The sequence below is a fragment of the Sus scrofa genome, chromosome 1 (assembly GCF_054392235.1).
Source record: "Sus scrofa isolate SSC_HxYL_T2T_F1_AM1 chromosome 1, Sscrofa_HxYL_maternal_Yorkshire_Landrace_v2.0, whole genome shotgun sequence".
In the NCBI taxonomy this organism is placed as follows: domain Eukaryota; kingdom Metazoa; phylum Chordata; class Mammalia; order Artiodactyla; family Suidae; genus Sus; species Sus scrofa.
The window spans coordinates 31,089,323-31,113,161 of record NC_139383.1 but is presented as its reverse complement, the minus strand read 5'-3'; the positions used below and the strand labels follow the sequence as shown (position 1 = coordinate 31,113,161).

General features: G+C 39.7%; 2 protein-coding genes across 2 annotated transcripts; both read right to left on the bottom strand.

The window, feature by feature from the left end:
- Positions 1-5,406: 5,406 nt before the first annotated feature.
- Positions 5,407-6,435, bottom strand: TAAR3 (trace amine-associated receptor 3). The gene has a single exon (XM_001926102.3). The coding sequence runs from the start codon at positions 6,433-6,435 to the stop codon at positions 5,407-5,409; it is 1,029 nt and encodes a 342-aa protein (XP_001926137.3).
- Positions 6,436-15,187: 8,752 nt separating this feature from the next.
- Positions 15,188-22,060, bottom strand: TAAR2 (trace amine associated receptor 2). Its single transcript, XM_005652676.3, has 2 exons — positions 22,022-22,060; positions 15,188-16,183 (listed from the first exon to the last, which is right to left on the bottom strand). The coding sequence occupies exon 2, from the start codon at positions 16,106-16,108 to the stop codon at positions 15,188-15,190; it is 921 nt and encodes a 306-aa protein (XP_005652733.3). The 5' UTR covers positions 16,109-16,183; positions 22,022-22,060.
- Between the last annotated feature and the right edge of the window lie 1,779 nt (positions 22,061-23,839).

The window sequence follows — 23,839 nt, the reverse complement described above, 5'->3', positions numbered from 1 at the left end:
CCCATGTGGGTTATTACACAGTATTGAGTAGATTACCATATGCTATACAGTAGGTCCTTGTTACCTATCGATTTTATACATAAAAGTGCCTATACGTCGACTCCAACCCCCTAATTTATCCCTCCCATAACATGTTCCCCTTTGGTAACCATACATTTGGCTTCAAGATTGTGGCGTCTGCTTCTGTTTTGTAAGTTCTTCTGTATTTTTTTAAATTAGCTTCCATGTATTCGTGGTCTCTTATGATATTTGCCTTTCTCTGACTTACTTCACTTAGTATGATAATTTCAAGTCCATCCATGTTGCTCCAAGTGGCATTATTTCATTCTTTTTTATGGCTGTATAATAGTCCACTGCATATATGTACCACATCTTCTTTATCCAACCCTCTGTCAATGGACATTTATGTTGCTTCCATGTCTTAGCTACTGTAAATAGTGATGCAATGAACATCATAGTGCATGTATCTGTTCAAATTATGATTCTCTCTGGACATAGTCCCAGGAGTGGGATTGCTGAATCATATAGTAGTTGTATATTTAGTTTTTCTAAGGCATCTCCATACTGTTCTCTATGATGATTCCACCAGGTTACTTTCCCACCAACAGTGTGGGAGGGTTCCCTTTTCTCCACACCTACTCCAGCACTTATTGTTTGTAGATTTTTTTGACATGGCCATTCAGACAGATGTAGGGGATATCTTATTGTAGTCTTAATTTGCATTTCTCTAATAATTACTGCTGTTCAGCATCTTTTCATGTGTTTTTGGGCTATCCGACTATTTTCTTTGGAGAAATGTCTATTTACATCTTCTAATCATTTTTTAATTGTGTTCATTTGTTTTTGTTTTTTTGGTATAAAGCTGTATGAGATGTTTGTATATTTGGGGGATTAATCCCTTGTCAGCTGCTTCATTTGCAAAGATTTTCTCCCACTCTGTGGGTTATCTTTTCATTTTGTTTATGGTTTCCTTTGCCATGCAAAACCTTTAAAGTTTAATTAGGTCCCTCTTGTTTATTTTTGTTTTATTTTCATTACTCTAAGAAGTAGATCAAGAAAGATATTGATGCAATTTATATCAAAGAGTGTTCTGCCTATGTTTTCCTCTAAGAGTCAGGTCTTATGTTTAGGTCTTTAATTCATTTTGAGTTTATTTTTGTGCATGGTGTTAGAAAGTGTTCCAATTTCATTCTTTTACATGCAGCTGTCCAGTTTTCCCAACACAATTTATTGAAGAGTCTGTTTCTTCTCATTGTATATTCTAGCCTCCTTTGTCATAGATTAATTGACCATAGGTGTATGGGTCTATTTCTGGGTTTTCTATGCTGTACCATGAACACTTGATTTTTTGCTTTTTGCCTTTTTGTCTCTTTAGGGCTGCACCTGCGGCATATGGAAGTTCCCAGGCTAGGGGTCCAAACGGAGCTGTAGCCACCATCCTACACCAGAGCCACAGCAACGCGGGATCCGAGCCGTGTCTGCGACCCACACAACAGCTCACGGCAATGCTGGATCGTTAACCCACTGAGCAAGGCCGGGGATTGAACCCTCATCGTCTTGGATGCTAGTGGGGTTCATTAACCCCTGAACGACGACAGGAACCCCACACTTGATTTTTTTAGTAAGCTTTTCTCATATACAAATAGATCTAAATTAAATACAAAATTCTAAAGCTTCAGGTTGGGTATATTATACTTCACTAATAAAAGCCTTACGGAGTTCCTGTTGTGGCTCAGTAGTTAACTAATCCGACTAGGAACCATGAGGTTGTGGGTTCAATCCCTGGCCTCACTCAGTGGGTTAAGGATCTGGCATTGCCATGAGCTATGGTGTAGGTTGCGGACGTGGCTCGGATCCCTCGTTGCTGTGGCCCTGGCGTAGGCCAGTGGCTACAGCTCCGATTTGACCCTTAGCCTGGGAACCTCCATATGCTGCGAGAGTGGCCCAAGAAATGGCAAAAACAAACAAACAAAAAAAAGCCTTGCAAAATATGTGTTCATCTGCCCACATATTTTATTTTCCTCCACTAGCATCCAACTTTCTAGAGAACAGGGTTTAATTCCCCTTTAACACTGTCTTCGTGCTATGTCCCTCTGGGAAGGCATCCGTACCATGTACAATATTCAATCACAGTAGGAGGCATGGTGTAGTCGTTGAAATGCAGAATGATAAATTTCATTCGAAAATCAAACAACAAAGGAGTTTACTGATAGAGTCCCAGGAATAAATACGTACTTACCTGGAATTTTTTTGCAACATAATTTGTTATAGCAAAAAAAAAAAAAAAAGGAGTAGCGATATACTTAAATAAATTATGATACTTCCAAGTAATAGACTATTCTGAAGACTTTTTGAAAACCTAATTTTGAAAAACTATATTTCCTGATATGGAATGAATCTCTAAGTGAAAGAGCCAAGTTACAGAACAGCATGTATATTATTTTGCCATTATGTAAGTGTGAGAGAACAGTATACACAAGTATAATTATTTATGGATATGCCTATGTATCTTTGAAAGAAAGCAATTGCCTCTGGGAAAGGTGTCTGGAAGACCAAAGGACAAAGATTACAGGGAGACTTACTTACTTTTTAATGTAAAGGCTTAATTCCTTTTGAATTTTTAATACACGTGTGTTCCTTTTTTGCTAAAATAAGTTTAAACTAGTTTATAATGTTTTTATTTATTTTTTATTTGTCTTTATATATTCACATTTAATTTAATTAAAACTGTCTTTTAGCTATAGAGTGAAGATTTAAACTATTCTTATTTTCATGTTTTGAAAGTTCTGAATTAGGTACACAAATGATGAAGCAAAGAAAATCCACAATATTCTGATAGTTTCTATTCAGTTTAAAAGTAATTTTTGTATATCTGTCATTTTCCATATTTGTAATGGTTAAGCGAATTTAGCATTTACCACAATAGCCTTGTGGTTCCCACTTAAAATACATTATTAACTTATTGGTATTGCCTTGATTTTTAAAGTTGAGAGGAACAGGTAAATTTACTATTTAAAAATGGTATTACGATTGTTAAGAATTTTAAATTTACCATATTTGTAAGGAGGGCATTAAATTTACAAAAGTTATTTAAGCACTTGGGAAGGTTTTATGTATTAGTCTGACAAATTCGCAAAAAGAGAAATTGAACATTTTAATTTGATAAATGCAAATAAAAAATTAGTGAATTAAAGTACCTAGGCTCTAACTGTCCTTTGAACAACGTTGTTAAAAGTCACTACATGTAGAATAACTTACATTCTATTTGTAAGTTAAATAAAGTTTATAAATTATGAGTTCAATAAGTCATGTTAAGTTTTTAAAAGAAGAGCTAGGTTTTTCAAATTTTTTACAAATTAAATATCAATTCTAAAAGCTGAAATTACCTCAAATAATCTTTTTTGGGGGTGGAAGGGGCACTGCACATGTGGCATGTGGAAATTCCGAGTCCAGGGACTGAATCTGAGCCACAGATGGGACCCGAGCTTCTGCAGAGAAAATGCCAGGTCCTTAACCTGCTGTGCCACAGTGGGAATTCCTCAATCTTTTTTTCTTTAATCTCTTTTATACATAAATGTAAATCAGAAATCTTGCTCTGATGACTGACCTTTAAAATGAAAAGTAGTTTGCTAAGTGAAGGGGGAAGTTGAGTAGCCCCCGGTAGGGCAAATGTGGAGGTGACTTACTGGGGGGACCAATGGTTCCTTCAGAGGAGGATAGACCCCAAAGTGGTGACTAAAGGTAAAAAGAAAAAGAAAGGCTAAGTCAGACTGGTATAGACATGATGCCTTTGGGAGAATTTCGAAACTTTATCTCAAAGCAATGAAAAGCTACATTCATCATGTTTCCAGCAGGAAACAGATGGCGTGATCAGCCTGAATGACTGAGGAGAGTTTAATAAAAGGACTATTTACAAAGATGTGGGCAACTTTTAAAGAAACCAGAGGGAAAAATCTAGTACCCAGGGGCAGCAATAGCAGGGAAGCACCACCCTGGCTGGCCCTAAGGGACAGGGGAGTAGAGTGGTTACAAGGGTTCCAGATGATGGCTGTCTGGAGAGGGACTCTGCCTGGCCTTTCCTGGAGGGCACAGCCAGTCCCAGGGCAACTTGGTAGGGAGGTTGCCTGGGTTAAGTGCCCTGATTTCTCCTCCTCTGTCTCGGATCTCCTGCAAGTGCTTCCCATTTGGAAATGCAATCCATCAGACCCCCCAGGGCAAGAGAGCACCTTAACCCTAATCCTGATCTGTGCTTCCTACACAGGGGGCATGGAGAAGCCTAGGGGAAGCAGAAAGGATCTAGCACAGAACCATGTAAGATATTTAAGAGGAAAGTGTTAGCTTGGGATACTGTGCAGGGTAGACTGGAAAGCTGTGAAACAAGGGGCGAGAACACTAGCTAACATGGGTGGAAAGGGGCATGTGTTAAGGATGAATTCCAAATAAATATTTATATCTTTCATTGGGTACTCAATATCCATCTCAGTGAATAGAGACAGTTTTCCTACAAACGTATATCCGCATATTTCATGCAGCCAGCCAGCTAAGTCTATTCTGATAGATTATCCCATTTATATTTAGATAGACTTATATCCAATCTAATAACCACATGCCAATGTCCTGCATACTAAAGCTGGGCCTCCCTAGACTACTCCCTCCCCACTTTGAAAACCCCTCATGCTGCTTTTCTGAAACACACACACGCATACACACACACACACATACCGAAGACAAAGACTCTATCGTTCGACCAAACTTTCAACAGGCTCCTATGATTCCTCTTCTTGGCTAGACCAAACTTGGGCTTCCCTCTTTGCCCTGGTAGACTATAGATTGAACAAGAATCCTGCTAAGTCAGTTTAGCAAATCCCCCACCATTGGTGTCAAACAAGCCTCAATATCTTATCACTCTGGCTTGCCTTCAGCAAGAATTCTGATGAGTCAGTCCAGCAAGAATCCTCCTTCACCCTGATGTTTCCTCTTAGTAATTTTCCATCCACTACCCACAACCCAGTTCCTTGAGTACAAATCCCTACTTGACCTTGTTGGAGTTGAGTGCAGTCTCTCTCCCCTACTGCAAAAACCCTATTGTGGTAGCTTCCCTTGAATAAAGTCTGCTTTCCAGTCTTTAACAAATGTCATGAATAATTTTTTTTCTCTAGCATATACACATACACAGAAACACACCATGAAGTTTTAGAGTCAAGAAATAGAAGCAGAGAAGCAAAGACACTCTTCAAAGATGTTGAATATAGCTCTTGTGCAGGTTACAAAACATTACTGTGGATGACTGAAATTTAATACAATGATCTTGGGAGTGACATGGGGAAGTAAGATATATAGTTGAGGTTAAAATAATATCAGTCTCATTTTCAACACTCTATTCACTTTTGTAAAGGCTCTTTTACATCAATGTGCTTCAGGAAATAGATTTGCACTTTCTGAGTGGGAGCTAAAGATTTTTCCTGACACTATGTATTGAAGAGCTTTTTGAAACCATGGGTAAAAGAAGCCATGGATGAGGGGATTACAAGTGGAGTTGAAGTACCCAAGCCACACTAAAAAATCAAGTACTATTATGGGAGTTGAGTTGTCTAGATATGGGTCAATCAAAACAGCAAGAAAACAAGGCAACCAGCAAGCTAGAAAGACACCCATTACTATACCCAGAGTCTTAGCTGCTTTCCGGTCCTTTTTCTTAGATAAGTTTTTTACTTCCCCCTTTGTGTTTGCAGGCAGGTTGCTGATAACTTGAGCATGTCGTTTGGAAACAATAAAGATTTTGCCATAAAGACCAATCATGATGGATCCAGGAGTAAAAAAACATGTCGTGAACAATATTGTCCCCCAAAATTTGTTGAAAGTCAGTGCACAGAAGTTGAAGCAAGCAACAAGAATCTCATAGCTCCTCAGACCAGAAACATTAGCTTCAGAGAGAACTAAACTGAAAGAAAAAAGAGCAGGGGCTAACCAGCAAAATGCCAGCAGCTGCTTGATCAGGGAGGTGGTCATTGTGGTTGTGTAGTGTAAAGGGTAACACACAGCATAAAATCGATCCATAGCAATGGAACAGAGGTGGAAAATGGAGGTCAGGCTTAGCATCATGTCAAAGCTTGCATGGAATTTACAAAAGCCATCCCCAAAATACCAGCAACTCTCCACTGACCGTACCATGCTGTATGGCATGATGACCAAACCCAGCAGAAAGTCTGTGGTTGCCATGGAGAGGATCAGAAAGTTCGTGGGAGAATGAAGCTGTTTGAAATGGGATATGGAAATTATTATTACCAAGTTTCCAAAGATAGTGATAAACATGGCCCCAGTCATAACTGAGTACATTATTACTCGGACGTGAAAATGGCGGTTGGTGGGAGGACAGGATTTATTCCCAAATTTGGGACAACTGGATAGGTCTTCAGGAATGTAGGTTAGATCCATGGTGCTTTATTGCTTCAAATTCCTTTCTAGGAAGGTATCCGTGTGTCTTCTCTTAAAATGATTCCAGTAAATTTCAGCTCCTGATAGAACCATCAAGTTAAAGTCGTGTTACTAATTCATTTCAGTTATAAATTATTTAAATATGCAAAATGGTATCAGTTGTGTTTACTAGCTGAGTTACTTGCTGAATTTGTAAATGAAAAATCTCAACTGCTAGTTCTTTCCTGTTCTAGTTCATTTTATTCTATGTCATCCATCTTTTTATTCATTCACCATGTGTTTATCCCTTGGCAGTTCTATTTCTAATAATGTATTGGAAGATTTTCAAGAGCTTACTCCTCTTATATGAGGCATCAAAAATAGTCAAACTCACAGAGGAGAGAAGACAATAATGATTACTATGGGCTGGGGGTGGGAGATTTGGGGAGTTTCTGTTCAATGAGTTTTGTTTCCGTTATGCTAGATGAATAAATTCTAGAAATCTGCTGTGCAGCATAATACTTATAATTGATAATGTGGTATTGTGCACTTCAAATTGTGTTAATGTGGTGGATCGACAGGTCACTGATTCTTCCATTATGCACACTTACTGTTTGTAAAAAGGGAAATTCCTATACTTTGAGAACTGAGAGTTCCATCTTGGCTCAGCAGTTAACCCACCGACTAGTACCCATGAGGACATGGGTTCCATCCCTGACCTCGCTCAGTGTGTTAAGGATTTGGTGTTGCCGTGAACTGTGGTGTGTCGCAGACGTGGCTGGGATCTGGCATTGCTGTGGCTGTGGTATAGGCAGGCAGCTGCAGCTCCAATTTGACCCCTAGCCTAGGAACTTCCATATGCTGTGGGTATGGCCCTAAAAAGACAAAAAAAAAAAAAAAAAAAAGAAGAAGATGAAGAACTGGAGAAGTCCTCCAATAAAAAGTTTACAAAGATGAATTATGTGACGCAGTTTCCAGCCCTCTTGCTCCCTTAACGTGCTGCAATGTGAGTGTGAAATCAGCCAGACCTGTATCCGATTATTGGTTGCACCACTTATTACCATGTTATTTTGGACAAGTTTCTCAGTGTCCTGAACCTCAGTTTCCTCCTTTCGAGAACAAGGATACGGCGCCCGGCTTTACCCTTTTGACTGAAACATCATGGAAAGGCAGCATCTATCTGGGAAGCACTCAGCGAAGTCCTTGTTAACCAGCTTCAACAATAATCCTTTGGAAAACCATATTCTGACTTCCTAATGAGTGATTTTCAAGTCAACTTTTGTTTCAGAACTTGCTTATATGTTTAAAAGTTGTCTATGAAGATATTTAAGGTCATTAACATTATTCCTACCATCCTCCCTGCTTTTCCTCATAAGAATTATGGCATTTCCTTCAATTTTGTACTTTTTTTTTTTTTTTTTTTTTTACTTTTTAGGGCCACGCCCACAACATATGGAAGTTCCCAGGCTAGGGGTTGAATTGGAACTGCAGCTGCTGGCCTACACTAGAGCCACAAAAACGCAGGATCCAAGCCTTGTCTATGACCTACACCACAGCTCATGGCAATGTGGGATCCTTAACCCATTAAATGGGGCCAGGAATTGAACCTGCATCCTCATGGACACTAGTCAGGTTTGTTACCATAAGCCACAATGGGAACTCCCAATTTTATACTTTTTTTAAGTCTTCCAGGGAGCCGCACAACCTCTATGAAATTACCACTTTTATATGTTAAAAATGTTCAAATATGAATAATTTCCCGTAGGGACCTTTGCCTTCCCCCTGCCCCAGACACACTTAAGGTTCAAGCACTGATAGATAATGGGGCTGGCATATTTCCAGTCATGTAAATTTACAAGGAATCAGATTTTCAATCTAGATCATGCCATGGATCTGAAGCTTATGGAAGAGAATCTTCAGTGGTCTAGACACAGCCATTTCGGTTGGACTAAAAGTTAAGTTCATAATTTTCATAGCCTTAAAGTATGAATGTTGTAGAAGACAGAGTAGAAAAAGGAAGCCTCTAATGCGTGGTTCCAACAGAAAGAGGAAAGTATTTGCACGTGCTGTCTACAAGGTACCAGGTAACACAAGTGTCACCCTTGCTGTGAAACGTTCCCCTCTTTTAGAAGCTAACTTTTCAGGTAAGTAATTTAAAATTGCCGTTACCATGTATGCATGTGTGTATACATGTACATATATACAGACATATGAACTTACCCGAACAGTGATTTTTCGCATTCTTCTTTGTTGAAAAAAAAATACCAGAAGGATTAGTAAAGGAAAATACGAATTAGTGTTGCTATTCTTGAATACACTGACTCAAATTAAAGGTAATAAGAAAAAATTTTACATTTTTTTATTTGAACTAAATTTAGATAATAGTGAGAAATAATGTACTTTCTTTTTCTCCTATAAATTTTGATTGCCCCATGATTCCTGGAACTTAAGGCTGAAGTCTAAAGTATTTCGGCTATTCGATAATACTAAGAGAGCCACATAAAATTTCAAACTACATCTCATATCCCAGGCTCTTCTGAACATGTGCTCATGGTGGGTGTGCCAGTTAGGATGAAAAGACTCTCATCAAAACCAGCACAAATTTAAAGACCTGGAACTAACACCAACAATGACGTGTTTCATCATTTCTTTTGCCACAGGTCAGAAAATAATGTCAGTTTTTACATAATCTATTAAAAAATTGATCTTAAACTTCGAGGTCTCAAATATAAATTCTATTTTATATTTCTCCAAAATTATTCTTAACCTAAAAGCAAATACCATCCAAAGATATTTGTGTGATATTTTCTTTCCTTTATTTTTTAAAAATCCTTTTAGGGCCTCAACTGCAGCATATGGAAGTTCCCAGACTAGGAGTCTAATTGAAGCTGTGGCTGCCAGCCTACACCACAGCCACAGCAATACTAGATCCTTAACCCAATGAGCGAGGCCAGGGATCAAACCCACATCCTCATGGATACTAGTTGGGTTCGTAACCCACTAGGCCATAATGGGAACTCCCTAAATTTTCAATTTAGCTTGTTAATGATAACAGAACAATTTCATGAGTAGTTTCAAAATTTGATCTAGTATCATATTACTAGAGTATAAATGGTGTACGTAGTATAATAAGAAAGACAAGGAAATGTATGAAATTTATAAAAATTCTTGATGTTAGATCTCTGGTTGATTGTCTGATGTTTAATGTAGGCCACAGTGAATATTTAAAGACTACAATGCAAAGCATACTTGGAAACCATTCCACAAAGGACAATAAAGAGACAGTATTCAAATGTGGCACTGAAAACTAAGAAAAACAGAAGAAAAAGATTTTTTCTATTTGAGGAGTTCCCATTGCGGCTCCATATTTAAAGAACCTGACTAGTATCCATGAGGATGTGGGTTTGATCCGTGGACTTGCTCAGTGGGTTAAGGATCCAGCATTGCCATGAGCTGTGGTGTAGGTCACAGACTGGGCTTGGATCTGGCATGGCTGTGGCTGTGGCATAGACTGGCAACCACAGCTCCCATTAGCCTGGGAACTTCCATATGCCATAGGTGCCATCCTAAAAAGAAAAAAAAAAAAAATTTTTTTTTTTCTATGAATCTACTTTCCTTTTTTGTTTGCCTGTTTGTTTTGTTTCTTTTTAATTTAGGGCCATATCCATAGTATATGGATGTTCCCAGGCTAGGGGTCAAATTGGTACTGCACCTGCTGGCCTAAGCCACAGCCACAGCAATGCCAGATTGAGCCTCATCTGTGACCTATGCCACAGCTCACTGCCCAGCTGGATCCTTGACCCACTGAGTGAGGCCAGGTACCAAACCTGTGTTCTCACGGATACAAGTCAGATTTGTTTCTGCTGAGCCACGATGGGAACTATTCTATGAATCTACAATTATCTACAGTAGTTTACTTATTATGACATCTAAAAGTGAAAATAGTATCTGGCATGTAAATGACTAATTTATTACAAATAAATGGAATCACGGTTCACAAGTAAACTTCATAAAATCACATGGCAGCTGACAATGGGCAGAGACAGCATCTTGAAAACACTGTCTTCTTAAAAACAGCTGGGAGTAGGAAAAACACTTTAAGTGACAGTCAATACACACCCAGAACAGGCCGAGAAACTTCCATTTCAGAGAGCAAGAGCAGAAAGGAGAGCGAAAAAAACCATACCAAAGTACCTGTGTTATAATTAGCTATAAACTATAGCTTTCTTTGAAAACAAATGGAAGAGAAAAATCTTTATTAAAACTATCAGAGAAATAGAAGGCCCTAAAGGAATTGATCTAAAGAAATCTTGTATCAAGACTACATAGACTTTTGGCAGTTCCCTGTGGTGGCTCAGTGGTTAACAAATCATGAGGTTTCGGGTTTGATCCCTGGCCTTGCTCAGTGGGTTAAGGATCCGGCATTGCTGTGAGCTGTGGTGTAGGTCACAGATGCGGCTCAGATCTGGCATTGCAGTGGTTCTGGTGTATGCCGATAGCTATAGCTCCAATTAGACCCCTAGCCTGGGAACCTCCATATCCCTCAGGAGCGGCCCTAGAAAAGGCAAAAAGACAAAAAAAAAAAAAAAGACTGCATAGACTTTGTGTGTGTGTGTGTGTGTGTGTGTGTGTGTATACAAGGGAGAGGGTTTAGAAAAACATGTCTTGGCTAGAACATGAGAGTCCGGCTGGCCTCTGATAAATGTGTCTTTTCAGCATCTGTTGTCATGGAAACCCTGGTTGCAATCTTTCTTCCCTTCAGTCTATAATACTCCAGCCACCTTTGGCCAGGACACTTCCTATGTTAGCCTTCAAATGCCACTCTGTGGTGTGGCCAACTCCCTTTCCTCCACCTGACTGCCAGTCCCTTCATCTCTGACAACTTGAAGGCTCAGCTCAAATAGTGTTTCCCTTCAGAAACCTTTTTTTTGTTTCTCCCAGTTGGAATTAATCTCATAAAATTATAGACTCTTGGGGTGGCCGGAGACCTTAGAGATAGGTTGTTTCACTTCCTCACTTTATAGCTGACTTCGATTTCAAATGCTTTTGATTCTTTTTAAAAATAACTTATCTTCTTTTACAGTTCTATTTCTTGAGAAATTTACAGTTAATGAGATAAAATGTCATTAGCCATCTAATCTTTGCAACACTTAATACAGATCTGTGTACTTGGCAGGTAAGCAGTAATGACTTATTGAATTAAATGGAAAGAAATTAATTCCACTACATCATGAAATATATTTAATAGGCATCTTGCCTTATGGTAGTAAAGACATTTGGTTTGGAAAAGATGAAAATATTAGAGAAACAGTAAATCCTGTTTAGAAGGTAGCCAATAAACTCTCTCCCAAAACATACAATATTCCGAAAGAAACGCAGTCAACAAAAATTCTGGGTGTTTTCAAGTTTCTAAATCACTTGAAAGGCACCTTTCCATTGCATCTTCCCAATTCCTCCATGTGTATAAAATAACTAGTCTTGAGAGAGACTGCTCTAAATGCTCTCACTGACATTACGACATAGATCTTTTAGTTCCTGTTATAATAAACGTCCTGTCATCTCTTAGCATCTAATAACTGGCAATAATGATAATGATAATAATAATAATGGCAACAATTTATTTGTAATCTATTTAGGCACATGAAAATCTATGGCTTCACTTGTTCACAGTTTCTCTCACAAAATCCTTGCTAATTAAAACAGGATCCATAGACCAGCCATATCATCAACTCCTGAGAACTTTTTCAGATCCGAAAAATGTCAGAGCCATCCCCAAATGCACATCTTAGCAAGATATCTGTGTTATTTGCATGATCATTGAATTCCAGGAGAACAGTTCTAGACAACAGAGAAAATGCATTTTTAGTTTGGATATTCTTTGCATCTGAGATGAGTGAATAATTTTGAGAAACAAAGAGCAACAGAATATCTTCAGTAAATATCAAAAATGAAATATGTAGGCTCTGGCAGTGAATTAAGCAGTATGTAACAAAATTTGTATTTGGATATACTATCAAAAAGACAGTGCATTTTAGCATTATTAAAATACATAAGTACATTTATTAAGTCATGTCTTACATGGTCCTTGTACTTTGCAAAAACATTTTAAAAATGCCACTGCATAAGGATTTACAAAGAACTTTTGATGGAAAACCTAAGACACTTTTCCCACAGTAATTATTTTCCAGTTAGAAAAGGATCCTACCTTCTCTTTTGCATCCTATTTGTAACAATTTCTGGTTCTTTAAACAGTTTCATTACGCCATTGAGTTATTTTGGAGAAGAGACTCAATCAGAATTTTAAAAAAAGAGAAGATAATATATTCCTGATTCTTTTTATTGACTCGGTACCTTCCCTCTCCTGAAAAGTTAATTGGGAATCGTTCAGTCTTTCCCGGTGGCTCTGCAGGCATGAAGGCAGGATTATAGAAAGTGGAGAGTTAAGGATGGAGATATCTGACTCATATAAGTTTGCCTCTGGCTCTCAAGAGAACGGAGCAAAGAACTCGGATCCAGGAACACTAAGAGAGAAACTGCCTGCCCAACCCCAGAGGAATTGCTCTCTTAACTCTCTTTCCTGGGGGATATTGAACTATTCTGTCTATTTTTGATGTCCTGGTGAGACTTCAGTTCTTTTTTTCCCCCTAATGAAGGATGACAATTCCTTATCAATTTCATGGTCATTTGGTCTTCATTCTGGTAAGATAAGGTGGTGAAACTTCTGTATATTAAAATATAGAGAGACATGTATAGGCTATATTAAATGTTGGCTGATGTCTAAAGGAAGAACAAGTGTCTGAATCATAAAATGTTTTGGTTTGCTCTGTGATTCTCAGATGTAATGAGAAGAAATTGGGGTGGGAGAAAAGTATTTACTTTTATTTCAGTGATTTATGCCAGTTTGACTAAAAGCCTTGGTTAAAAAAGAAGAAATTCCCATTAAAGTGTCACAAATCTTGATTAAGAACTAGTGCCGTAAACAAAACACTGAATAAGAAGTCCAGAAAGCTGGATTCTAACGATGCTCCTACAGTAAATGGCATAATCCAGGCCAAATCATTCAATTGCTCTGGGTTCAGTTTTCTCATTGGTTACTGTCTATAAAATGTGGAGTGGTGGTTCCTGCTATGGCACAGGGAGTTAAGAATTGAACTGCAGCATCTTGGGTCACTGTGGAGGCTTGGGTTCAATCCCTGGCCCAGCAAAGTGGGTTAAAAGGCTCCAGAGTTGTCAAAGCTGGGATGTAGGTCATAGCTACAGCTTGGTTTCAGTCCTTGGCCTGGGAACGTCCATATGCTGTGAGGGTGCCATAAAATAAAAAATAAATAAAAATAAAACTGTGTGTGAGGGGAGATGTTACTAACTGTGGAATGAACATAGAGTGAGTGGTGGAAGGCAGAAAGTACAGGAGACTTGGTCCGTCTCTCTCTTTCTCTAGCACACAAGCCAGAATGACCACATTCCGAAACTAAAGAGTGCCATGAAAAGTACAACTATTAGAGACATGCACATCAAAACTACAGTCTTTCCTGGATTCGTTAACCACTGAGCCAGGACAGGAACTCCCATCTACTCATTTTAAAAGCTTCCTTTTGGAGTTTCTGTCTTGGTGCAGTGGAAACAAATCTGACTAGTAACCATGAGGTTGCGGGTTTGATCCCTGGCCTCACTCAGTGGGCTAAGGATCCAGCAGTGTTGCTGTGAGCTGTGGTGTAGTCACAGACGCAGCTTGGATCTGACGTTGCTGTGGCGGTGGCGTAGGCCGATTTGACCCCTAGCCTGGGAACCTCCATATGCTGTGGGTGTGGCCCTAAAAAGCCAAAAAAAAAAAGTTTCTTGTAAACAGAGGCATCCCTATAAATATCACTTTTCTTCTTTGCTTCTTGTTGCCAGTACCCCATTATTTTAAAGTGTATGTATATTTTTAAAAGTATATGGAGACATTAAATTAAAAGGAGAGATTGATTCAAAATACAACATTTTTGGTATATACTTCACATTTATTAAAAATCAGAACACCAATGAGCAAATTAAAGTGTGAAAAGAATTCTCCTGCTAGTAAAATAGAAAATTGTCAACTGTGGTATTTAAGATGATACAAGGATGAAAACATGAGTGGAATCTATCTGCAAACTCAGTTACACAGTTTCCATTGCTTCTTTAATCTGAAAAATATTTCATCTCACACCAATAAAATCTAGCAAAGGCTTAACTTTCAGCTCACAAATGACTGACTCCTGAGAGAATATGCCTTTTTGAAATTGTTTTTTAATATTTACTTGCCTCTAATTTTTAGCGATTGATGTTTCAAAAGACATCTGGTCAGACGCTGAGGAAGAAAAGTAAATGGAAATACCACACAAAGTGTGTGTGTGGCAGTGAAGGGGGGTGGGGACCAAGCCTCAAACTCAGCTTCTGTTTTGATCCCTTCCAAAGAGCATAGAGGTTTTTGTGTGTCTTCATCCCATTCCTGGCTGTTCTTACCTTCCTGTGCCCTTCTCATTTCCCTCTTTCTTTTCTACCTAGAAGTAGAGGTTAGAAGAAGCGGGGAGGAAGTATTCTGAAAAGGAGGAGATTCTGATTCAAAGAAAAGGTTCCTTTTTTCCCTTAAGCCTTAGAAATTTAAAAGCTTTCCATGGTAGACAAAATCCCACATGTGAGTGTGTGCTTGATCGTACGTACACACACACACACACACACACTCGCAAACTTTAAGCAACTTCATTCCTCTAAGTTCCAGGCTTTTGCTTCCATCCACTCACACAGAATAAGTCTATTCAGTTTCTTTGTCAATAAACAAATTAGTAGTATGGAAATGTGAGCTGAAAACTTTACCGAGCAAAATGTACTTCAGCGCTCTGCGAAACCAGGGATAGAAGAAACCGTATATTAAGGGATTGCATGTGGAGTTAAAATAGCCAAACCATGTCAAAGCATCAAACAAAACTACGGGAGTAGAGAAATTCAAAAAGGGATCCAATAAAATTGTGACAAAACAGGGAAACCAACATACTAAAAAAACACCCATCACGATTCCTAATGTTTTGGCTGCTTTCTTGTCTTTCCTTATCTGATTATTTTGACTTTCTGGCAAGTTATTGATTGCACGAGCATGTTTTCTGGATACTGCAAAAATTTTGCCATAAATCCCAACCATCACAGCCCCAGGAGTGAAGAAACCTGCCATGAACAAGGTGGTGCCCCATAGCTTGTTGAACATCACTGGGCAAGAACTGGAGCAGGCCACCAAGATATCATAGCCTTCTATTCCATCAGCATAGGCCTCCGAGAAGACCACTCCAAATGCAAATGCTCCAGGGACCGACCAGCAGAGAACTAGCAACTGTCTAATGACTGGAATTGTCATCTTGGTGGCATACTGTAAGGGGTAACAGATAGCATAAAATCTGTCAATGGCCACCGAACAGAGATGGAAAATGGACGTTATGCTAAGCATCAGGTCAAAACTGTAATGAATCTTGCAAAATGTAAGCCCAAAATACCAGCAGTTCTCTACCGATCTGATCATACTATATGGCATGATGGTGAATCCCAAGAGGAAATCAGTGACCGCCATGGAGAGGATGAGGAAGTTGGTTGGTGTGTGAAGCTGCTGGAAGTAGGAAATGGAAATTATCATGGCAAGATTGCCAAAGACCGTGATGAAGATGGCTCCAGCCATCAGTGAATACATGGCAGCTCGGACACTCAGTGGCCTTTCACTGTCTGGGCAAGATTCACTTCCATGTTCAGAGCAATTCAGTATTTTCTTTAGAAAAGCAAGAACACATGGAATTTTGTCAGTTAACAGATAAAATATTCTGTGTTTCATATATACTTTCGCAGAAAATTCAAGAAAGTCACAGAAGACTTGAAAATAATTTGCTCTAAAATATTACTCATGGTCTTTCTGATTTATTTATTTTAACCGGTATTTGCAATTTCATAGACTTCTAACCTAATAAGTTTCAGTGATCATTATTTACTTTATTCTTGCCTTCATTCAAATGACACCACCAATACTTCATAAGCACTTAATTTATCTTATGCCAGAGCCTAAAATTAGAAGGAGGTGGGGTGGGGAGAAGCAAGGGGAGAGGAAGGAAAGAGGAAGGGGATGAAGGAAAAGAAGAGGCATGTTAATCATTGAACCGAATATAATGGATCCTCCCCATGTACAGAGGAAGAATGGATCTGTATTAGACAATACATTCATTTCTTCCTCAAATAAGCTGGTAACATATAATCAGATTTTGTTTGATTGGGGTCTATTGCATTTGGGATCTGGAGGTTATTATCTGAAAATAGTTTCATTCATGAATTCTATTATTTTTTTACTGTACTTCTATTTTTTTCATGATAAGGTTGTTGGAAAGAAGAAGCATCATTTCAGGATGTCTAATTATCTGAGAGAATCATCCTCTTCAGCCAGTCATGGAAGTTCGATCAGCATCTTACCAGCCAGAACAGCTAAATCAGAAGTGGCCAGCGGCCAACACTGGACCACCCTCACTTCTTTGTGAAGAGCAAGGCACTTCTCCAGGGACTCTCCTCAAGCCCCATGACAGACAATAATGACATCGTGGCAGGTTTCAGAGTGTGGATCCCATAGAGAGCTAGGAGCAGGGGGTTAGTGAGCTTTAGACAACCAAGTCACCTCCACGAAGCCTTCCTTGTGTTGGGCCAGGGAAAAGGCACCATCTAAATACCAAGCAGAGCCATTAATATTGCAGAAAGTGTTGGCCATCAATGACTTCATACATACCAGACCTGACCTGACCAGTTACTAATAGATAAACCAATAATCCTTAGCCTCTGGGAACCCTGTCACACTCTGAGCTACAACTGTTTATTGAATGCCTACGATACAGGAGACACAGGGAAAGGGACAAGAAAGCACAAATTGGTCCCTGGCTGCCAAGAGTCTACAAAACACTGGAGGAGACAAAACATATCAACACTTGAAACCCGAATGATTCTGCCCCACAGAATGAAAGCAACTGTGGCAATGAATTGACCAAAGCAAGGTCTAGGCAAAATGCACATTCAAAGCTCAAAAATGGACTAGAGAAGGCAGGCTGGGGTCGACCAGAAGCCCCAGTGAGGATGTGCCTTTTGACCCGGCTCTCAGTGGGTAAGATGTGAACAGAAAAGAAAAAAACCTACTCCAAGAAGGGAGGGTGAAGAAAAGACAGGAGGATGTCTGGAGACCTTTGAAAGTCATTTTCAAGGCCTCTGAAACACAGCAGAAAACATGGAGGGTTGAGGAGAAGACGGAGTGGGAAAAGGGAGGGTTTCTATTTCCATAATCCGCGCCCCCGCCCCATCCCCCCAGCCAGTGTCCTTAGCCAGTATATAGTCAAAGGAGCTTTCCCACTTTTTTTTCTCAAATTTAAGCAGTGACATTTTTAAAAGAAAAAAATTAGGAGTTCCTGTAGTGGCTCAGTGGTTAACGAACCCGACTAGTAACCATCAGGTTACAGGTTCAATCTCTGGCCTCACTCAGTGGGTGAGGGATCCAGCATTACTGTGAGCTGTGGTGTAGGTCACAGATGTGGCTCAGATCCCATGTTGCTGTGGCTGTGGTATAGGCCGGCAGCAACAGCTCCGATTGGACCCCTAGCCTGGGAACCTCCATATGTCGAGGATTCGGCCCTAAAAAGACAAAAAAAGAAAAAAGAAAAAAATTAAAGTAATAAATAAGCTATAGGAAAATGAGTGCAGATTTTAAATTAGCAGCTTTCTCCAACAGATTCTAAGTATTGAGGCCAGGCCAATTTTATGCTCCTTACACATTCTGCTCTGGGGCCCCCATCCCATGTGTGAAGAAGTAAAGCCTAGGAGAGTCAATCATGAGTCACATTGTAACAATGGACTGGAGGATGGGGGTGGGGGGATGTGGCTGATCATAGCCACACAATAGGAAAACCAGGAAAGTGAATTGAGGGGCTATTTACAGAAATGACAGACATATTCCTGAAAGGTAGTTCTGCCAAAATATTTTTATACAAAAATTTCTAAGATATGTACAACTGATTCCCAAACTACATTTATTTGTTTTCAGCAGCTACCTTAGGGTCTATATATATATATATAATGCATTCACCTTCTATTCCTCCTAACTTCCTCACAGGAAAAAGGTAGGAGAAAAAAACGAGAGGCAAGGAATTTTTCTCCCTGTCGGTACCAAGTTTTTCAACTAATTACCATTCCTCATTAGCCTCCTGCTGGCCAGTTAAGCACATCTGCACAGTTAAGAAAGTACTGGAGGGAGTTCCCGTCGTGGTGCAGTGGAAACAAATCTGACTAGGAACCATGAAATTTAGGGTTCGATCCCTGGCCTTGCTCAGTGGGTTAAGGATCCGATGTTGCCATGAGCTGTCGTGTAGGTCACAGACGCAGCTAAGATCTGGCATTGCTATGGCAGGAACCTCCATATGCCTCAGCTATGGCCCTAAAAAGCAAAAAAAAAAAAAAAAAAAAAAAAGTACTGGAAAAAAAATGCAATAGTAGGAAATGGAAAGGAAGGTTAATCACTTTCAGCATGAACATGAAAAAGCCTAGGAGAGTCAAATAAAATTTTTTGGGTTTTTTTGTCTGTTTGTTTCTTTGGCCACACCTGAGACATGTAGAAGTTCCCAGGCAAGGGATCAAATCCTCGATAGAGCAGCAAGCCAAGCAGCTGCAGTGACAATCTGGATCCTTAACTGGTTGCACCACCTCTTGGTTTATCTTTAGTCACTTTCTTCTTTTTTCTTTTTTTTTTTTTTTTTTTTTTGTTGTTGTCTTTTTGCCATTTCTAGGGCCGCTCCCAAGCTAGGGGTCTAATTGGAGCTGGAGCCGCCAGCCTATACCAGAGCCACAGCAACACCGGATCCGAGCCACTTCTTCGACCTACACCACAGCTCACGGCAACGCCAGATCCATAACCCACTGAGCAAGGCCAGGGATTGAACCCACAACCTCATGGCTCCTAGTTGGATTCATTAACCACTGAGCCACGACCGGAACTCCAGTATTACACTTCTTCTTAAAAAGGAAAGCTAAGAGAAATAATTTCATTGTAATGAAAATTATGTGCACATGGGTGCACGCACGCACACATGGACACACGCACACAATTCTTGTGCTAAAGACAACTCCGTGACAACACATTTTAAGATTGAATTGCAAAATTCTTGGTGTTTGGGGTTTAGGTGATTTTGATATTATTAACCATCCTACTGTCCCACTTTTGGAAAAGCCATGCTCCACTCCTTCTAAGCTTCAAGTCATAGGGTGTGGAGTCTGACTCACTTCCCTTTTAGTATTCAGGAACTTTCATCTACTAATCAACTCTAAGAACTGTAATAAAGTTCTTTGAAACACAGACTAGGATGCCTGAGTTTGATTTTGTGTTTCTGGTACACCTGCCACAGAGCATTAGATGGCATTTGGTGAGCTTATCAAATAGCCCTTTTAAATACACTTAAGCATCATTGTTCCCCATAGTGTATTGGCATGTTTCTTGCATGGAACACCCATCATCAGTTGAAAACTTTCAATAGCCGTATTTTCTGATCAACTATCTGTGGAAAGCTAGGTGCAAAAACTGATATTTTCAAGGTTATAGTCTTCAAGTGTCATTTTTCCTATTGTTTTAAACCTATCAATGTAAGCACAGATAGATATAAAGACTGCAACCGAATTAAAGAGGAAGCCTAGCTCTGTCTCCATGACTGTTATGTTTCCCCATGCTTGTTCCTCAGGCACAAAACTCAGAGATTTTCTTGCCCAGTTAGCTCATGTCTGAACTGTCTTTTACCAAACTGTTAAATAAAATTGATTTATACTTTCTCCAAGAAAGTGATTAAACTGTAGGAGCAAACCATAATAATAAAGAATTTTCTGATTTTCTAATATGATTTCATTTATTTTTACTCTGTCAAATTTATTTAGGGGTTCCATATTAAATATTCCACTTTTAGCATTCATTTTTAAGGCTTCTTCCTGATAATCATTCTTTTTTTTCCCATTGAATTATTTTGCCCTTGCCCAAGTAACTGACTTCTTTCAGTTCAACTTTTACCAAAAATTCAACATTAATGAATCTTAACATATTAAATAATACATGTAAACAGCCATAGCACATGCCTGATGTATAAAGATCACTATCAAAGGTGATTTTCCTCTTGTCAATCTGCCCTTCCTCCCTCCCTTCCTTCCTTTCTTCCTTCCTTCCTGGTTGGAATGAGTATCATATTGAACATTCAAGAATGTGTTTGACCAGAAAGCATTCCCCCTAAGAAAGTCAAGGAATGGGATTGTTTGTAAAAACCCAGGTAACTGCCTTAACCCTTTGCTTCACATAGGTGAACACTTGTGTTAAATAATTTACTCAGATGCTTATGAAGAAATAACACTTTCCACGATTCTAAATCTTCTTCCCAAGAGATACGCTGCATGTCAAAAGGCCGCACGTTATCTGTTCACATACTTTATCACAAATGTGCCTTTTTCCTGTTATATAGCAAAGAGAACTATATCTAGTCACTTATGATGGAACATTATGGAGGATAATGTAAGAAAAAGAATGTGTGTGTGTGTGTGTGTGTGTGTGTGTGTGTGTGTGTGTGTGTGACTGGGCCACTTTGCTGTACAGTAGAAATTGATAGAACACTGTAAACCAACTATAATGGAAACAGTAAAAATCATTAAAAAAAATAATGATGATTCCAGTAGAATTTTGTTAAGTGCCTTTTGTCACAAATTCATAAGTCCTGCACCTGCACTCTTCTGCCTTCCTACACGACTCTTTGTACATGACTGACATGCAAGAAAAACAATCAATCCACCAGCAATGCTACTGCATAATTCAGGTCACAATTTGTTTCTTAAGAAAAGCTTAAGGAAGAGAAAGCCCAGAGCTGTCCTTAACCTCCCCTCTACATACCTGTTGCACACTAGAAGATGGCATTGTTAATTAAACTCCTTGCCGATGGAAATTTCTGTTTCTTTTCTAACTAGTGTGAATGCTTTTATGGACCTAGAAGACCTGAACTACATGCCTTGTGCTATTCTGTAACCTAACAATTAGTCTCAGGGGAATTGGGTCTGAAAAAAAAATTTTTTTTAAGAGAAAACAAAACCTTGCCTTTCTAAAGTTAAGAGCTAAATAAGCCTAAACTACCCCTCCATCCTTTCAGGCATCTCTGCTTGCCTGTTTTCATCACCTACAGCACTAAAAGCTCTAAGTCCACAATTATGTAATGACTGTAAAGGCAAATCTAAACTGTTGAGTTACAGGTGACCCTAAGGAATCTGATCCAGTTACAATGGGTGAGGCCAGCAGTTCAAGTAGAAGAATGGGCGTGTGTCCCTATCTCCTGGAAAATCTGACTGTCACAGTCCATACATCACCTCCCACACCAGTCACTGAGAAGAGGCCTTATCACCTGTCATTTTTTGGTTTTGCCTTTATTTAAATGTGACTAAAAGAGCGCATCTCATCAACCTTCTTAGAGCTGGAGGAATGGAGCATAATTATTACCTCTTTAAGGAACTCACATAATGATGCCAAAATCTTCCCAGATGCTACTGGCATAAGTCTACTCATATGCTGAAGGACCTACTTTTTTGTTTGGGTTCTTTTAAAATGTGAAAGTTTGTTTTGCACTGATGGGGCAGCTTTGGGAGGCAACCTACACCAGTATAGCGGATATACTACTGGCCACTAAGAACCACTGAGTTCTGCTTGAATTAAAATTGAAGCTACTCTGCGATTTCAGTTAGTGCGGCTTAGGGCTTAGGGCTGTCGCTTGGGTCTGTGATTTGGGCAGTCACATAGAGCTACATGGGGCCCTGAGTGTCGAAGGACCCAGGCTTTGTTCAGCGGCTCTGCTGTTGCCCTCTTAAAGTGCTTGGTACTTTTGGGGAGTTCCCATTGTGACTCATTGGGTCAAGGACCTGATGTAGCATCCTTGAGGATGCAGATTCCATCCCTGTCCTCACTCAGTGGGTTAAGGATCCAGGATTGCAGCAAGCTGTGGTGTAGGTCACAGATGCAGCTCAGATACTGCATTGCTGTGGCTATGGTACAGGCTGGCAGCTGCAGCTCTGATCCTCCTTCTAGTCTGGGAACTTCCATATGCTGCAGCTATGGCCCTAAAAAGACCAAAAAAAAAATGCTTAATACTTTTAAAAGAAAGAATTCCGCATTTTCATTTTGCGATGGGCCCCACAAATTTATACAGCTGGTCCTGCTCCATTCTGCAGAGTACTTCTTGAAGAAGAGAATGAACAAAAAAATGTCTTTTAATTTCAGAGCATATTCATGTTTATATTATAATATGATGAGAAAATGTATATGAAAGTTTTTTTTTTTTTTTTGGTCTTCTCCAGGGCTGCTCCTGTGGCATATGGAGGTTCCCAGGCCAGGGGTCAAATTGGAACTATAGCCACCGGCCTATGCCAGAGTCACAGCAATAAGGGATCCAAGCCGCGTCTGCAACCTACACCACAGCTCATGGCAACGCTGGATCCTTAACCCACTGAGCAAGGCCAGGGATCCAACCCGCAACCTCATGGTTCCTAGTCAGATTCATTAACCACTGAGCCACGACGGGAACTCCTATGAAAGCATTTTTAAAGATAACTTTACAAGTTTTTTGCTGGGAAGGCAGAACTTAAATGTTTAAGAGCAGAAGGCATTACTACTCCAAGGTTTATAGTAACTTCTCTGTCTTCTTGGGTGACGGTAAGTCATTTCGTATAAACTTCCTTGTTTCTGTAAAGCATTATTTAAGCATTCTCTTTTAATTTTGTATATGGGAGACAAGCATCAGAGAAAAGTTAGACCATCAATTATCTTTTGGTTTTGTTTTGTTATTTTCTTTTTAAAGCCATACCTGCAGCATGTGGATGTTCCTGGGCTAGGGGCTGAATTGGAGCTGCAGCTGCTGGCCTACACCACAGGCATTGCAATGCCTGATCCTTGTCACATCTGCCACCTATGCCGTTTGCGGCCACACTGGATCCTCAACCCACTAAGTGAAGCCAAAGATGGAACCCGCATCCTCATGGACACTATGCCAGGTTCTTAACCCTCTGAGCTACAGTGGAATCTCCTCTAAAAGGAGTTATTTTTAAAGAGCTAAGGAGCCTGTGTGGAACAAAAGGAATGAGACTTGTTCTCTTCCCTTCTGAGGTTCACTGAGATTAGAATATATTTAATGACTGTAGGGAGTTCCGGCATGGTGCAGTGGAAACAAATCCAACGAGGAACCATGAGGTTGCGAGTTCGATCCCTGGCTTTGCTCAGTGGGTTAAGGATCCGGATTTGCCCTGAACTGTGATGTAGGTCACAGATGCGGCTAGGATCTGGCATTGCTGTGGCTGTGGTGTAGGCTGGCAGCTGGTAGCTCCAATTAGACCTCTAGCCTGGGAA

What these genes read in the sequence shown, in the direction of transcription:
- TAAR2 (XM_005652676.3), bottom strand. Translation starts at nt 16,108, where the DNA reads ATGTATTCACTGATGGCTGGAGCCATCTTCATCACGGTCTTTGGCAAT.
- TAAR3 (XM_001926102.3), bottom strand. Translation starts at nt 6,435, where the DNA reads ATGGATCTAACCTACATTCCTGAAGACCTATCCAGTTGTCCCAAATTT.